Source organism: Sciurus vulgaris (genome assembly GCF_902686455.1).
Source record: "Sciurus vulgaris genome assembly, chromosome: 8".
Classification (NCBI taxonomy): Eukaryota; Metazoa; Chordata; class Mammalia; order Rodentia; family Sciuridae; genus Sciurus; species Sciurus vulgaris.
This window is the reverse complement of record NC_136468.1, coordinates 69,230,548-69,248,176: the sequence shown is the minus strand read 5'-3', so window position 1 is coordinate 69,248,176 and position 17,629 is coordinate 69,230,548. Positions and strand designations below refer to the sequence as shown.

The window sequence follows — 17,629 nt, the reverse complement described above, 5'->3', positions numbered from 1 at the left end:
GCTAAGGCAGGAGGATCATGAGTTCAAAGCCAGCCCCAGCAATTTAGTGAGGCCCTAATCAACTTAACAAGACCCTGTCTCTAAATAAAATATGAAAAAGAGCTGAGGATGTGGCTCAGTGGTTGAGTGCCCCAAAGGACTTCAAACAAAGAAAAGCCCAGGACCAGATGGATTCTCAGCTGATTCTTCCAAACCTTTAAAGAACTAATGCCAATACTCCTCAAATTATTCTATTAAACACAAGGGGATGGAACACTTCCAAATTCATTCTATGAAGCCAGTATAACACTCACATCAAAACCAGATAAGGACACATTAGGAAAAGAAAACTAAGACCAATATTCCTGATGAACTTAGACACAAAAAAATTAATATAATATTAGCAAATTGTGTTCAAAACACATTAGGAAAACGGTACAGCATGACCAGGTTGGTTTTATTCTAGAGATGCAAGGATGGTTTAATATACGCAAAGCAATACATATAATTCATCACATTAACAGAATTAAGGGTATAAATCACTTAGTAATCTTAATAGTTGTAGAGAAAGCCTTAAAAATACTGAATAAAGCAGCAACGAAAGGAACTTACTTCAATATCATAAAGGCTATATATGAAAAACCCAAAGTCAACCTCATAGTAGATGGGAAAAAACTGAAAGCATTTCCACTGTAATCTGGGACAAAACAAGGATGTCCACTCCCACAACTGCTATTCAATACAGTGTTATAAATTCTAGCCAGAGCAATTAGGCAAGAGAAGGAACAAAAAAAATGGGGTGGGGGTGTAAAATAGGAAAGGAAGTAATCAAATTATCACTGTTTGCAGATAATATGATCCTATACATAGAAGATTCAAAAAACTCCACCAAAAGACTGCTGGAGCTAAATAAACAAATTTGGCAAAGTAGCAGGTTACAAAATCAACAAACAAAAATGAGTAGTTTTCTTATATGCCAACAACAAATCTGCTGAGAAAGAAAGCAGGAAAACAATTCCAGTCACAATAGCCTCAATAAAAATAAAATACCTATGACTAAGAGTGCAAACAATAATAAATGCTGGAGAGGATGTAGAGAAAAAAACACTTTACACTGTGGTATAATTTGAAGTCAGGTATTTCCACTAGGAAAATCAGTGGGATTCCTCAAAAGACTAGGCATGGAACCACCATATGACCCAGTTTTACCAATCTTCCAATATTTATCCTGAAAAATTAAAGTCATACTACAGTGATCCCTGCATACCCATATTTATAGCAGCACAATTCACAATAGCCAAACTATGGAATCAGTGTAGGTGTCCATCAATGGATGAATCGATAAAGAAAATTTAGTATACACACACAATGGAGTTTTATTCAGCCATAAATAAAAATGAAATTATGGTATTTGCGGGAAAATGGATGGAACTAGAGACCATCATGTTAAGCAAAATAAGTCAGATTCAGAAGGTTAAGGGTCATATGGTTTCTCTCATATGTGGAAACTAGAGAGGAAAATGGAAAGCAAAGGTGGGGGGGGTGGATCGCCTATAAATCAAAGGGGACTCGGTTGAGAAAAGGGACCAAAAGGTGGGAGATGGGGATTGATGCGGGGAGTGCTGGCCAAATTATATTGTTAGGTTGTGTGCATGTAACAATAAATTCCATCAGTATGTACAACTGTAATGCACCAATAAAAAATGTGGGAAAAAATGAACAAAGTGAAGAAAAAAGTTAATTATATAAACAAAATATTCAATTAGCTTAATGGCTGTAGAGTAAATCACTTTTAACAGGTCATTTAGTAGGAATAATATTCATTTAATCCATCGCTGCTTATTAATTATAGAGACAAAGTTTGTCAAAATATATAAATGTATAGAAACCTTTTGGAATATAACCCTAAAGTGAATTACACTTGAAAAATACACACCTGAGCAATGATTTGTTCTCCATCATTGTACACTTTGGTGCCTATCACATCTACCACTTTCAGGCGTTCCGAAACCTATAAAGAAAAAAGGCAGTTACTAAGTAGTAAGAGACTAGTTAGGTAATCTTACCTATTTCACATGATAAAAAGTAGCATCCTAGAGGCTAAGTTAAGTGAGCAGTGTGTAGATTATATGCTTGTTATATTAGCTGGTAGCATTTAAAAATAAATTTGTATTTCCAACTTCTCTTGAGAAATCAGTAGACTCAGGAACTCTCAAGCCCATATTTTCCTATGGCAACAATACAACTATGGTAGAACAGCAGCTGTTTCTTTAGATGGAGCACATGTTCTCCAGCTTGTCTGGTTTGGTTTTCATCTTTATGTACTTGCCTAGCTCTGAAGGCACTGGATTTCCATCCCTTCTACTTCTATTTAAGGAGATATGCTGCTGGAGAAGATCAGCTGTCTAACGCACATTCTGAAAGGTGGCTAAAATTCTACCAGTAACAAACTGGCCATCCAACATAAGAAAGGAGATACACTATTGTGTTGACATTTGCCATTTTATATGATCCTGTGGACACATATGTGCCCCTCTTTCATTACTCTCAAAATATTTCAAATATGAGACTAGGATATCTAGAAAAACACTGAGCTTAACAAAGTAGTATAGAAAGTAAAGCTCTCAGGGTTTCTCAAAAGTTTCTACCATCAAAGATAAAAACAGCTGATGAAGGAGATGAGGGAATGAGTCACAGGGCTGTGCAAGAGGACATTCCGGAAAGATGGCAAGTGCACAAGGACCTGAAGCAAGCGAGAGTCAGCACGGCAGAGGAACAGCAAGAAGCTGTATGTCTAGGGCAGGACAACGAACATGGAGAGTAGAAAATGGGCCAGGGATATGGGGCTTGGCCACTGGGTCACAGAGGCCTATGAGAAGGGTCTTAAAGAGAGGACTGTGATAATGTAGGTTTTAAAAGGATTATGCTGGCCAGGCAAAAAGGTGATGGGGACTCAGACAGAAGGTAATAGCGGTGAAGTTGGTGGGAAATAGATACTGAATAAATTCCGAAGATAGTGCTGATCAGGTTACTGATTGGACATGGGTAGGGAAAACCAGCTGAGTTTCCTGGAAGGATGGTATTGCCATCTATGAAGATAAGGAAGAGAAAAAAGGAGATTTGGGATGGTTTTAGGTTTGAGATGATAAATGGTTAGCAATAAAGTCAATTTTAGGAAGTATCAGCATATAGACAGTATTTAAAGCCATGGAATTGAACATGTGCAATAAGACTAAGAATAGAAGAGATCAAAGACAGAGGCCTGGAAAGCTAATTGTAAGAAGGAAGGAAAGGAGAAAGAAAAACAGCAAAGATGACTGATAGGGAGAGGCCGAATACCTTCTGTACTTAGATACCTCTTCCCTGAAAGGTAAAACTAGTGGCTCTTACTGATACATATATGATTATTTTAAGTCTGCACTTAAAGAGCACATATAAATGTGCTATAGGAGCCTGTTGTTTATAACTAACAAAACAAATGCAGTTAGAGGTAGTAAAAGAATGAGTTATAAAAACTTAACACCATGGTTTGGTCTTTTTATTTTTATTCAAATAAACGTTTTTGTAGAACTAATTATTCCTAACAAAATAAACTCTTAAAGCAGAATAAAAGCATAAACACACTCACCTCCAAAGATTTAAGGAATGGCAGTGACTCAATAAAGCTTTCATACATTTTTCTCTTTTTGGCATTGTTTTTCACAATTATTCTCCTGAAGGTTACCCTGTCCTAAAGACAGAATATCAAATACAAAGAAGTTAAAATATAGGGTTTTGGGGGGTTGGAGTAGTACTGGGGACTGAACCCAGGGATCTCTATCATGAGCTACATTCCCAGCCCTTTTTTTACTTTTTGAGACAGGGTCTTGCTAAATTGCTGAAGGTTTCACTAAATTGCTGAGGCTGGCCCAAAACCTGCAATCCTCCTGCCTCAGTCTCCACAGACATTGGGATTACAGGCATGCACCACCATGCCTGGCTTAAAATGTAGATTTTTTTAAAATGTAGATTTTAGAGGAAAAATAGTCTGAATAAGTAGTTTTTGGGGGGGCTGGGGTTGTAGCTCAGTGGGAGAGCGCTTGCCTGGCATGTGTGAGGCACTGGGTTCAATTCTCAGCACCATATAAAAAACATAAATAAAATAAAAGTCATCAACAACTAAAAAAAATTTCTTTTTCTTTTTTTTGGGGGGGAGAAGGGGGGGTTACCAGAAATTGAACCCAGGGTGCTTAACCACTGAGTCACATCTCCAGTACTTTTTTATATTTTATTTAGAGACAGGGTCTACTAAGTTGCTGAGGCTGACTTTGAACTTGTGATCCTCCTGCCTCAGCCTCCCAAGTCTCTGGCATTACAGATGTTCAAAATTGAAGGTTTTATTCCCCATATAGAATAATAATTGAAGATGTCAAAATAAAAGGCTAACAATATCATTTTACTTTTAATTCAACTGATTTCATATTTTTATTTTCTTCAGGCACAAAATTAATGTGGAATCATATAAATATCTTCATTTTTTAAAAAGGAAGCATCAGGTTTACTTTTGTTCCTACATCTGACCAACATGTTGGGCTATACACCACAAGGGGGCGCCATGACATCATCTTAAAAAATACATACTAGTATGTACTTTTCCTGTGGATGGCAACTCTAGAGGATTGCAAAATCAGTTAGGACATGACAAGCATTTTTATAAAAACAAAGTAGGACATAAAATCTTTGTAGTAAAGTATTGTTTTGTTAAATATTTCTGTCATACACAGACACAAAAATAAATATCCTGGTCTTGATGTTCCTAACGTAGACCAAAGTAAAAATCATATGAAAAACAATAGAAAAACATTTTAATCACAAAGAAATTACAAAATAAGAGATTTTGAAATATTACATACTCTCTCTAGGTTCATTTTCATATCCACATTATGATAGAGTTTCTTTAACCGTGAAGGCTCAGAGAAACACATTTTCTTGTCTAATTCTAGAGCTTTTCATGTTTTATCTAATTTTTATGGTCTAAAATCCTCTCATTTATATTTATATTACATGATCTCAAACATGCAGAACTTAATTTATGAACTAGGAAAATTTTTGAGGGTAGAAGTTCAAAAATTATTTTCCTAAAAATTTTATTCTGAAATAATTTTGACGAAATATTAGTTTAATTCTTAAAAACAAAATATTATTTTAATTACATAGTTTGGTGCTCATTGTAAACAATTATAATATCTTAGTAAAATTAAAACTGAAATGTTAATACATTATTATGCCAACATATTAAGGCTGAAGTTAAATGTTCTAGTATGACAGAGGAAAATTCTAGTGTGTATTAAAAGTCTTTAGGTGAATGTTGTGTGCCCAAAATTCATAACCCCCCACTGTAATGGAATTAAGAGGTTTTTGGGAGGCAATTAGGGCATGACTATGGAGCCCTCAAGAATGCATTAATGCTTATTTAAAAAGCCCTGGAGAACCGCCTTTCCCCTTCCATCAAATGAGGACAGTCAGAAGATGGTCATCTATGAGCCAGGAAGCAGACCTTCACCAGACACCAACACCTCCTGCGCCTTCATCTTGGACTTCCCAACCTCCAAAACTCAGAGCACTATTTGCTGTTTAACCTTGTTTGAGCAGCCCCAGCAGAAGAGGACACTAGGAAATTAAATATCCTATTTCCCAATTTAGTTTAATACAATGTTAATATCGTCTATAATTTGATTTCTTCTACTCTGAACAACCTTTTTAAAAAGAGAAAATTTTACAAGATAATTCACAAAAATACTGAAATCATTTCCAAGCCTGACTCTGCATCAGAATCAGCTGAAGTGATTTCTGAGCTCCTGGCCTTTAATGATTCGAAGTCTGTGCATGTTGGCTCCCCCAAATGATTCTGATATACAATCAGGATTGGGAAGCAGACACAACACCATATTGTGGACAAAATTTACTAGAAATAGAGAAGACCCAAAATATTTCAGCAATTTAGAAATGAACCATGAGTTATAGCTCTCAGGAAGAATTTTCCACGAATGGCCCACCTCTCCACATCCACCATGATATATAAAGTCCAGAAAGTCAGATCTCAAATGTTCCCAACCTAGTCATTTCAATAATCTCCTCTCTGCATCACCTGCATGGTCATACAGATCAGCTCATCTCTTAGGCTAACAACAACCACGTATTATTTACAGAGTCAGACTGCTCAATACAGGACTTTTCTCTTGGGATTTGCTTATCTTTATATATGCACCAATATAGCAGCACTCTTTTAAGGTCTGTTCACCTTCAATTTTTCTTTTCTGCTTGATTTTCCATGAAAAGGGGTATGTTAAGCAAGTTGCTCTAAAAAAGCAGGTTTGAAATATTATTATAATTTTTAAAAGCTATTATACTCAGGCATGTCTTCCAAGGTGTTAATCACAAACTGCCCCCTTTTATTTACTTTAATAACATGTACAGGCCACTGAAAATTTCTGAAGATGTTCTTGGAAGCTTAAATATTATGCACAGTGGGCCTTCTATACCTGATCAAGGTTTCCGCCAGAGACGAAAATGATCAGGATTCCAAGAAGCCAACCTCTAGGACAGGATTTAGTCAAAACGCAGCCACATTACAAATATTGCCTAAAATTACCTTCAGACTATGTGAATAAGGCATATGATGCATGAAATGTAACCGAATTTCTGGTTTAGATTTGGGTCCACACCCAAGTTAGCTCATTATATTTATGTAAATATTCTAAAATCTGAAAAAAATGTGAAATCTGAAACTTTTCTGGTCCAAGCATTTCAGAGAAGAGATATTCAACCTGTACCTTGAAGAAAATTTTCTCAAATATGTTTTTAAACCAAATTTTTAAAGTTTTGAGTTTAGTACTTCTACAAAACTTTAAAGTTGATTTAAAGACATAGGGTGTAGCGGGTAGGGAGAGGAGACTTCACATGTAATAGGAGGATATGAAGTATCAGGTACTATTGAAGCAGATTCTGGAAGACTGTGTTGAAGGTGGTGATTCTCAAATTTTAATAGGTTTACAGATTCCTTGGGAGTCTAGCTGCAATGCAGATTCTGACTCAGTGGGTCCTGGGTGAGGTCTGCTATTTGCTTTCCTCCTCAGCTCCAAGAAGGGGCCAGACCTTGCTTTAGGCAGCACTGGTTTAGGGAAATGTTTATAAGGCACGTAATTTTTTTTTGAATTGTTGAAATCAGCCCATTCTATAGTTTTGATGTGCAAATATGAGATTTTTCTCTCAAATTCTGTGAAAGGAGGAGATATTGAAATAAATAAGAAGTATATTGACTATCTCGTTTAAAAGGACTGTAGTGTTACAGAAGTTCAACTCAACACTTGATTCAGAAATGGATTTGGCTGATAAAAATATCTCTTGATTTGAGAAATAAGATATTTTACATTTCTTTTTATTAGAACTGGAGAGGTATGGAATTTTCCACTTGTGGTATCACAGTGGTGCTCAAAAATGTTTTGAATTTTAGAGTATTTCAGATTCGAGATATTTAACTTGTACTAATGCCCAGGTCCCACTGCCAGAGATTCTGATTAAATTTATCTATGATGGGGTCTGGGCAAGAGTATTTTTTTATTTGATTTTTTATTGGTTCTTTTTAGTTACACATAACAATAGAATTCATCTTGACATAATTATAAAAGCATGGAATATAATTTGTTCTAATTCAGTCCCCAGTACTTCCCCTTCCTTCTTCTACCCTGCTCCTCCCCTCTACTTACTCCATTAATCTTTCTGCTATTTTCTTATATCTATATATTTTTAATTAGTATCCTATGGCTGTACATGATGGTGAGATTCACACTGGTACAGTCATATATGAACATAAGAAAGTTAGGTTAGTTTCATTCTATTCTTTCCCTACCCCATCCTTCCCTTCCTCCTCTCCCTTCATTCCTCTTTGTCTACTCCACTGATCTTCTATCACCCACACCCCACCCTGGCTTATTTTGGATTAGCTTCCACATATCAGATAAAACATTCAACCTTTGTCTTTTGGGGACTGGCTTATTTCACTGAGCGTGGTAGTCTCCAGTTCCATTCATTTACCAGCAAATGCCACAAGGTCATTCTTCTTTGTGGCTAACATTCCATTATATATATATCACATTTTCTTTATCTATTATCTTGTTGAAGGGTACCTCAGTTGGCTCCAAAGCTTGGCTATTGTGAATTGAGCTGCTATAAATATAGATGTGGCTATGTCACTGCAGTATACTGATTTTAATCCTTTGGTTATAAACCGAGGGGTAGGATAGCTGAGTCATATGGTGGTTCCATTCCTAGTTTTTGAGGACTCTTCATACTGCCTTCCAGAGCAGTTGCATCTGTTTACAGTCCCACCAACAATATATGAGTATACCCTTTTCCCCTATATGCTCACTAACATTTACTGTTATTTGTATTCTTGATAATTGCCATTCTGGTAGAATAAGATGAAATCTAAGTGTTGTTTTAATTTGCATTTCTCTAACTGCTAGAGATGTTGAACACTTTTTCATATATTTGTTGGGTCGAGAGGATTTTTTTTTTTAATACCCGAGGTAATTCTGATAGATAGGCAGGTGAGAAACAAGTATTTCTGCTCTACATAGCTGCTCTTTTTTTTTTTTTTAATATTTTTTAGTTGTTGATGGACCTTTATTTTATTTATTTATATGCAGTGCTGAGAACTGAACCCAGTGCTAGGCAAGTGCTCTTCCACTGAGCCACAACCCCCTTAATGGATTCCAAGAGAATCAGTCTCTAGTGGTTTTTTTTAGACTCTAGCACCCATCATAATCACCTGGAGGAGTTGCTCAAATACAGATTACTGGGCCCCATCTCTAGAGTTTCTGATTCATAGTTCAGAATCAAGAGGTGGGGCCCTAGAATGTGCATTTCTAACAAGTTCCCAGGTGACACAGATGCCACCATCCAGGAAGCACACTTTGAGAACCACTGATTTCTCAGACTGTAATATCTCAGAGAGCAACCTGGGAAAAAAACACTGAAGACTTTGTATGGCTGGGTGTTTTTGAAGAGTGGGCAGGAGAGGAACATGTTGGGTGTCTTTCCTACTGCAAGGCTGGCAGATCCCAAGTTCCAGACTTGACTAAAGGAGGGGGGAAAGGACATGAAGCTCTGACTTAGCACAGTCTCAGTGCCCAACAGGTCAGCATCCAGCTTAATAAACTGCTTAATAAATAAAGTGCTTTAAAAATTTCCTTGTGACTAACAATTCCAAATAAATCTACCTATTAGAATTAAAATACAGTGTAACAATTCTTACAAATAAAAGCACTTAGGTCGAACAACTGTTTTACTCACCAGACCCCACAGAGCACCGGGAGAGGTAGCAGTGATTGTAGCTGCTCTGGGCGTATTGTACATTAAGGCCAGTTCGCCGAAACTCCCACGATTATCGTAGTTACCAACACATCTTCCAACACCATCGCATTTTACGTAAATATCAAATGTTCCTCTGTTGGACATATATAAATTAGGGGTAAAAATAATTCAAGCAAACTTCTGTTACAATAAGACATTTCTGAGAAAACCCCTGTGCAATACAATTTTATTTCTGGCCTGTCTAGCCCCTTTGGTGACAAAAAATAAAAGGCCATCAATATGTTGATCAATACATTGTAAAGAGATCAATCAGCTAGACTAGGATAGGGGCCACAAATGTGCCTCCTGGGAAAAATGGGACTAAACAATAAAAATTTAGGAGAATAAATGATAATAATATAAAAGTACAGCCATATAGTATATGAACAGAAAATCACCTAAAGGAATGTATATCAAATTGACCATACTTAGACCACAGAACAGTGAGGGATTCCAGGGATGATCCATGTAATTAAGAGTTTGTTTCTCAAATGAACATATATTATTTTTGTGACCAGAAGAAAATGACTATTTTTTTAAAGAATACATCTATAATAATTTAGTTATCCACTACTCTAATCTATAGCAACAGACTGGATGCCTGATTTCATAGATGGTTCTATTGGAATACAAATATATTTGTTCCTTTATGCTTGATCTATGGCTGATTTGACTACAACAGCAGATGTGAACAGTTGCAAAGACCCACAAAGCCTCAAAAACTTACTCTTTTGCCCCCAACACAATATGTCCCTTTTTTTTTAGATCTGCCCCCCCAATCTAAAGCTAAAAAGCAATAAAAAAATCATATTATATGTCTGATCCTGGACTTCCATATAATTTTTCCATTCTTTTTTCCTTTGGTGATGGGGGCTGGCTTACTGGGGATTGAACCCAGAGATACTTTACCACTGAGCTACATCCCCAATCCTTTTTACTTTTTATTTTTAGACAGGGTCTCACTAAGTTGCTGAGGTTAGCCTCAAACTTGCAATCCTCCTGCCTCCATCTCCTGACTCACTGGAATTACAGGCATGCGCCACCGTGTAAGCGTACTACACATTATCCAGGCCCTATGCTATATGAACTATCCTTCATGTTGGTGACTGCCATTCCACATACTGTACTTTATCAGACAGAACATGATTTCACGGCTTACTGAAGCACCTGTGAGGACACACAATATAAATTCTTTGAGTTTATTTTGTTGTTTATTTTGGTGGCAAAAAAAAAAAAAAAAAGTAATGCCTTTTAAAATTAGAAAAGGATTATAAATGATAAATGAGACCAGAAACATAAGATAATAGATATTAATGAAGAAAGAATAAGGAAAAAGGTAAGTGGTATTTAATATAATTTCATGGACTGAATGACTATTTCAAGGATATGCTCTAGAATTTATTCTATGGACAATTATTTTCCAAGTATAGATCAAATTCTTCTACTTATTTTATTTACACTTTTCCACTGAAACTATCTTCTACGTTTATCACTTTGAAAAGGCTAAAACATAAAATGTGCTGATAAGAAGTAAAACAAGATACCAACTCAGTTGAAATAACATCAATCTAATGTCTGTTAAAAACAAACAAATAAATAAACACACCTATGAGCTGCTTTTCACATGGTTTCCTTGCTAATAGTGTGAGGCCTCAGGTAGTATGAAACCACGGGAAAAGCACAGGGGCCAGGAGAGAGGGCTACGGGGTCAGCTCCACACTGACCATCTGGTGAGCCCTATCACTCCGTGTGCCTGAGTAGTTCATTTCTCAATGGGTGATTAGGGTCTAATTGACGAAAGAGCATACTATTGTCAAATCTAAGGTAGTTTTTATAGTAAAAAATACCCACTAAAAAAGATTAATACCATATCATATTTGGGTTCTCGTATTCCCCTACAATTAAACATAGTTGAGTGAATTTCTCAAGTGTTCATTGATGAAGGCTGGTAATAATAACAAAAATCATGACTTTGATTTATATTTGGGGTAACTGGTTTTGTTCTACTCCAAAATGCTCGTTAGTGTTTTGGCAATAGGTCACCCAGGCATCAGGTATGAGGGAATGGAGAGATGACTGGAAACCTTGATTCAAAGAGCATGCACGATTCACGTGTAAAGGACGCCCACAGAGTCCACATTGGGAAATGGGGAGACAGAAGAAGGCAAGATCTCTCAGCCCAGTACAACTCTACCCAGAGAAGCACATGTAATCCAACAATCAGGCTGGGAGATGATACCCATTCCACACAAAACTGGAGAGCTTAGGGACACCAACTATCACATGAACACTTGATCCTCACTTTACAAAAGTGAAGAAATGAGGACTGAACCCAGACTGCTCCAGTTATGCTTCTGTTCTCATTTATTTAATGTATAAGGCACACTGTTCTTTGATGAAGTAAAACACGACTTTTCTGCTATTTGATTTTCAATAGAAATAAATGTGTGCACACTCTCATTTTAATAAAACAGTGTCTCTAGAGTTTTTTATAGACAAATATAATAAGGCACAAATAGTTTCTGGAAGTACACACAAACTCTGCACTATACTGAATGGTTATACTGAAGCAACAGAAAAGAAAGACTGGCTTTTAACTTTATGCCCTCGAAATATCTGAATTCTTTTATCCATGAGGATGCTTTGCTTTTATAGCTAATAAAATAACTTTTAAAAATATAATAACAGATCAAATTCTACTGTGATTTAACATGTTAGACTTTGTATTTTACTTCTATTCTCGCTATAATGGTCATCTACTACACACTATTATTACACACTATCTTCCAAATGCAAGCAAGCAAATGAGGATGCTCACATTAATGACTAAAACTTACAGATTAAGCAAATATCATCAGTTCCTCTAAAAACCATGCCTCTTTTCATGATCCAGCATGATTTCAATGCAGACACTGACAACGGGTTTACTGAGCCTATTATGTAGCAATAACAATAAAGAAGCAATAGCAACTAGCATACACTAACTTGTCAGTTGTCATAATAACTGCTGGAATTCTACACAAAAGGTTCGTTAAATTTCAGTAGTGAATTAGGTAAAACTTACCTATCAATTACATAAAAGTTGTCACCATCATCGCCTTGATCAATTACATGCTCCCCTTCTTTGACCAATTTTTCAAACATGGCATCTAATACTTGAGACATCTGCTCCTGTTTTATAAAAAAGTATATATAGTATTTATATTTATCAAGAACATTTTCTTAAGTAACCATAATTACCTCTGTATTTCTGTGAATGATCTCAAAGAAATGGAAATATCACCATTGCCATCAAATCTTGTCAGAAAAATACATTGTAAGTTTTCTGTATCACATACAAATAAGATGATTATATAGTCAGTCCCAGATTCAGTATTTGAATAAAATTAATTATAACTAGTCTATTTCAAAATATTTGCTACTATCACCACTTTAAAGTGAAAAATAAACCACCATCTATCTCATGAAAATATAATTTTAGCAACTAAAATGACCAGGTGGTAAAGAATTCTTTTGAAACTCTTCTAAAGATACCTGTTTTAAAATTTCCTATCAAAGATACCTGTTTTAAAATTTCCTATCAATCATCACTAAAATTTATGTCAAATTTACCCACACACTTGATGAACTTAGATCCTCACCCAGATCCTTTTCATTTTAGCATCAAAAACAAAATAGGACAAAATAGAAAACAAAGCAAAATATTCCATCACTATTCTTTATCTTCAGGAAACTATCTACCTCACCAGGGCAGACCTATCAGAAATAGTTCAACAACTATAACTCAACGACTACTTAAACTATATAAAATTTTTATCCTGCTCAAGTGAGATCGACAAGTTCTTAAAGATAAACTTCGACAAATGAGAATAAACTTGGAGGTGAAAGAACTCTTTCCTCAGAACCCATACGGGAACAATTCAGACCTTTGAACAGGGAGAACAAATGGATGTGGCGAAGAGTGTGGTGCAAGAGTAACAGAAGTCAGGTGCCCAGAGGCTCATGTGTTCTACCACTCCTAAGTCCTAAGCTCTTGGTCAAGTCACTCTGTGGGTACAAAAATGGTGTATCACTTACTGCCTAGGTCCAAATCAATTTATTTCACAACCAAATTAAGGAGCTGATAATAGATTAGGGGTGCAAGTGAAAAGAGTTTGAAAAACCAAACTGTTCTGGATCAAGAGGATAACAAGTCACATGTGATTCTCCTCTTGAGTCTCCATTCAGATCTCATAGGGAATGTGAAAACTCGAATCCACAACAGTATAGAGCATGGCAAGGGGCACTTGATGAGTGAGAGTTCCTGTGCAAAAATGGTGAGTTCATCGCGGCAGAGGGAGCTCTCCAGAGTAGCACAGGTGGGCTGCAGGGTGGAGGGTCCAACGTGCCTAGCCTAGCACCAGAAAGCTCCAAGGTGGGAAAGCCCTGGTTCTATCAGGATGGGACTGAAACACAAAGCTGAAAACAAGTGAAATGGTTAAAGCCCTACAAGGGTCAATTCATGTCTTCCTTCACAATTCCTCTGCTCTGAACACAGAATGCCTAGCAGTAAAGTGTTGACCCAACTCTTCCCAGACAAGGCAAATCCAACTAGAACAGACAAAGGTGAACTCTGGTGCCCTAGACCCAAGATCCTCACCTGCTGGGATTGAGGGGTTCCCCAACATAACAGCCGCCCCACAGTAGTACAGCCCACACAGAACACTGGCTGACCAGCCTGCCCTATTTACTCAGAGCTCTAAATCCACTCTGTTGCCCCTCTGTCAGCCTACAAGACTAAACAGCAAAGGAGCACCACATGGGTAGCTATTTCAAGAACAGTAGAGAGCATTTAGAAAGTTCTGCTTGTATACCCAGATAATATACTCATGAGATTAAAAAAAATAAAAAAAAAAAATAAAAAATAAAAAAAACACAGCATGTTTAGAAAAAGAGCAAAAAGTGTACCTTGGAAATTTAAAACATGATGGCCAATGTTCCCCGCTTCAAAATAGACTTTTTAGAGCAGTTTTAGGTTCACAGGCACATTGGACAGATATCCCATCATATATCCCCTGCCCATATACCTCCCAGCCTCCCTCGGTATACACATCCCCCACCAGAGTGGTACTTTTTACACTTTGATGACCCTACATTGACATATCATCATAACCCAAAGTCCACACTTTACATGAGGGTTCACTCTTGCTCTTGTGCATTCTAAGAGTTGGGACAAAAAAATGTGTAACGACGCATACCCACCATGGCAGAACCATACAGAATAGTTTCACGCCCTAAAATACTTCATACCTCACCTACTCATCCCTCCTCCCTGCTGACTAATGGCAACCACTAACCCTTTCACTGTCTCCATAGCTTTGCCCTTTCCAGAATGTCATATAATTGGGATCATACAGCAGGTAGGTAGCCTTTTCAGGTTGGCTTCTTTTACTCAATAATATGCACACGAGGTTCTTCCATGTCTTTTCATGGCTTAATAGCTCCTTTCTTTTCAATGGAAAATAACATTCCCTTGCCTGGACATACTGCAGTTTGTCTATCTACTTATCTGCTAATAGATAGCTTAGTCACTTTCAAGTTTTGGCAATTATGAATAAAGCTGCTATAAACATCTACACACAGGATTTTCGCATCAATATTTTCAACTTCTCTAGGTAAAAACCAAGGAGTTTCCTATGAGTTTTTGATGAAAGTGGTTTTGTAAGATACTACCAAAGTATCTTCCAAAGTGTCTACACATCTTGCATTCCCACTAGCAATAAATGAGAGTTCCTGTAGCTCTGTATCTTCAGGATACCACTGGAGGTATCAGTGTTTTGAATAATGGCCATTCTGATAGGTAATGGTATCTCATTGTTACTTTAATTTGCATTTTCCTGATGACATATGAGGTGGCACCTCTTTACATGCTCACTTGTCATCTGTTCATCATTTTTGATGAGGTATCTGTTAGGTCTTGGATTCATTTTTCAATCAGGTTGTTTTCTTACTGTTAAATTTTTTATTTTTATTTTTTACATTCAAATAATTCTTTTTCTCTTATTAACAATAGATATGACATAGGTTATACACTTATGCAAAACTTTAAAACAGCATCTTTCTATCTTTACAAACCCTCACAGAGTTGAATGCTTTGCAATTTCTACCTAGGAAACATCATTTTCTTCTGATGGCAGACAAAACATGAAGAGGTTCCTTTGAAGGTTCTAAACAGAAGATCAGAGCATTGGACCTCAGCTTGATTATTATTATTTTTTGTTGTTGTTGTTCCAATTAGTTATACATGACAGCAGAATGCATTTGAATTCATTGTACACAAATGGGGCACAACTTTCCATTTCTCTGGTTATACACAAAGCAGAGGCACATCATCTGTGCAATCTTGTATGTACATAGGGTAATACTGTCCGTCTCATTCCACCATCTTTCCCATCCCCTTCTCCCCTTCCCTCCCCTCACTCTCCTCTGCCCAATCTAAAGTTTCTCCATTCTTCCCTTGCCCCTAACATGCCATTATGGATCAGCGTCTGCTTATCAGAGAAAATATTTGGCCTTTGGTTTTTTGGGATTGGCTTATTTCACTTAGTATGATATTCTACAACTTCATCGATTTACCTGCAAATGCCATAATTTCATTCTTCTTTAAGGCTGAGAATATTCCACTGTGTACATACACCACAGGTTTTTTTTTAATCCATTCATCCATTGAAGAGCATCGATGTTGGTTCCACAGTTTAGAAATTGTGAACTGAGCTGCTATAAACATTGATGTGGCTGCATCACTGTAGTATGCTGATTTTAAGTCCTTTGGGTATAAACTGAGGAGTGGGCTAGCTGGGTCAAATGGTGGTTCCATCCCCAGTGTTCTAAGGAATCTCCAAACTGCTTTCCAGAATGGCTGCACCAGTCCCACCAGCAATGTATGAGTGTACATTTTTCACCACATCCTCACCGACATTTATTGTTGCTTTTATTCTTAATAATTGCCATTCTGACTGGAGTGAGATAAAATTTTAGAGTAGTTTTGATTTGCATTTCTCTAATTACTAGAGATGTTGAACATTTTTTAATGCATTTGTTGACTGATTGTATTTCTTCTGTGAAGTGTCTGTTCAGTTCCTTAGCTCATTTATTGATTGGGTTACTGTTGTTTTGGCATTGAATTTTTGGAGTTCTTTATATATATATCCTGGAGATTAGTGCTCTATCAGAGGTGCACGTGGTAAAGATTTTCTCCCATTCTGTAGGCTCTCATCATGTTACTGATTGTTTCCTTTGCTGAGAAAGTTTTTTGGTTTGAATCTATACCATTTATTGATTCTTGATTTTACTTATTGCACTTTAGGAACCTTGTTAAGGAAGTCAGGTCCTAAGCTGACATGATGAAGATTTCAGCCTACTCTTTCTTCTATTAGGTGCAGGGTCTCTGTTCTAATTCCTAGGTCCTTGAACCACTTTGAATTGAGTTTTGTGTAGTGTGAGAGATAGGGATTTAATTTCATTTTGTTGCAGATGGATTTCCAGTTTTCCCAGCACCATTTGTTGAAGAGATTATCTTCTTGTTTTTGGTGTCTTTTTCCTAGTAAGAGATAACTGTATTCATGTGAGTTTGTCTCTGTATCTTCTTTTCTGTTCCATTGGTCTACATGTCTATTTTGGTGCCAATACCATGCTTTTTTTGTTATGATACCTCTGTAGTATAGTTTAAGGTCTGGTATTATGATATCTCCTGTTCATTCTTCTTGCTAAGGATTGCCTTGGTAATTCTGGGCCTCTTATTTTTCCAAATGAATTTTGTAATGGCTTTTTCTATTTCTATCAGGAACATCACTGGGATTTAAATTGGGATTGTTTTAAATCTGTATAGCACTTTTGGTAGTATGGTCATTTTGACAATATTAATTCTGCCTATCCAAGAACATGGGAGATCTTTCCATCTTCAAAGGTCTTCTACAAATTCTTTCTTTTCTTACCATTAAATTTTAAGATCTGTTTATGTATGTTGGGACAACCACCATTTATCATATGTATCTCTTGCAAATATTTGCTCCCAGTCTGTGTTTCTCTTTTCATTTTGCTGTGTCTTTTGCAGCACAGAAATCTCTGGATTTCATCCAATTTTTTAAATCTAGTGTTGTATCTAAATTAAAAAATTATCACTGGTCCTATATCATCTTGATTTTCTCATACATTATCATCTAGGAGTTTTATACTTTGAACATTTAGGTCTGTGATTCATTCTGAGTTCATTTTTATG

At 36.5% G+C, this 17,629-nt stretch overlaps 1 protein-coding gene across 1 annotated transcript in view; it reads right to left on the bottom strand.

The window, feature by feature from the left end:
- PRKAR2B (protein kinase cAMP-dependent type II regulatory subunit beta) overlaps window positions 1–17,629 on the bottom strand; it is a 101,754-nt gene that overhangs the window by 11,512 nt on the left and 72,613 nt on the right. The window contains exons 5-8 of the mRNA XM_079150032.1: window positions 12,437–12,543; window positions 9,313–9,466; window positions 3,608–3,709; window positions 1,916–1,990 (exon numbers count right to left, since the gene is read on the bottom strand). Coding sequence (XP_079006158.1) covers window positions 1,916–1,990; window positions 3,608–3,709; window positions 9,313–9,466; window positions 12,437–12,543 — 438 coding nt within the window. The remainder of the gene's footprint in view (window positions 1–1,915; window positions 1,991–3,607; window positions 3,710–9,312; window positions 9,467–12,436; window positions 12,544–17,629) is intronic.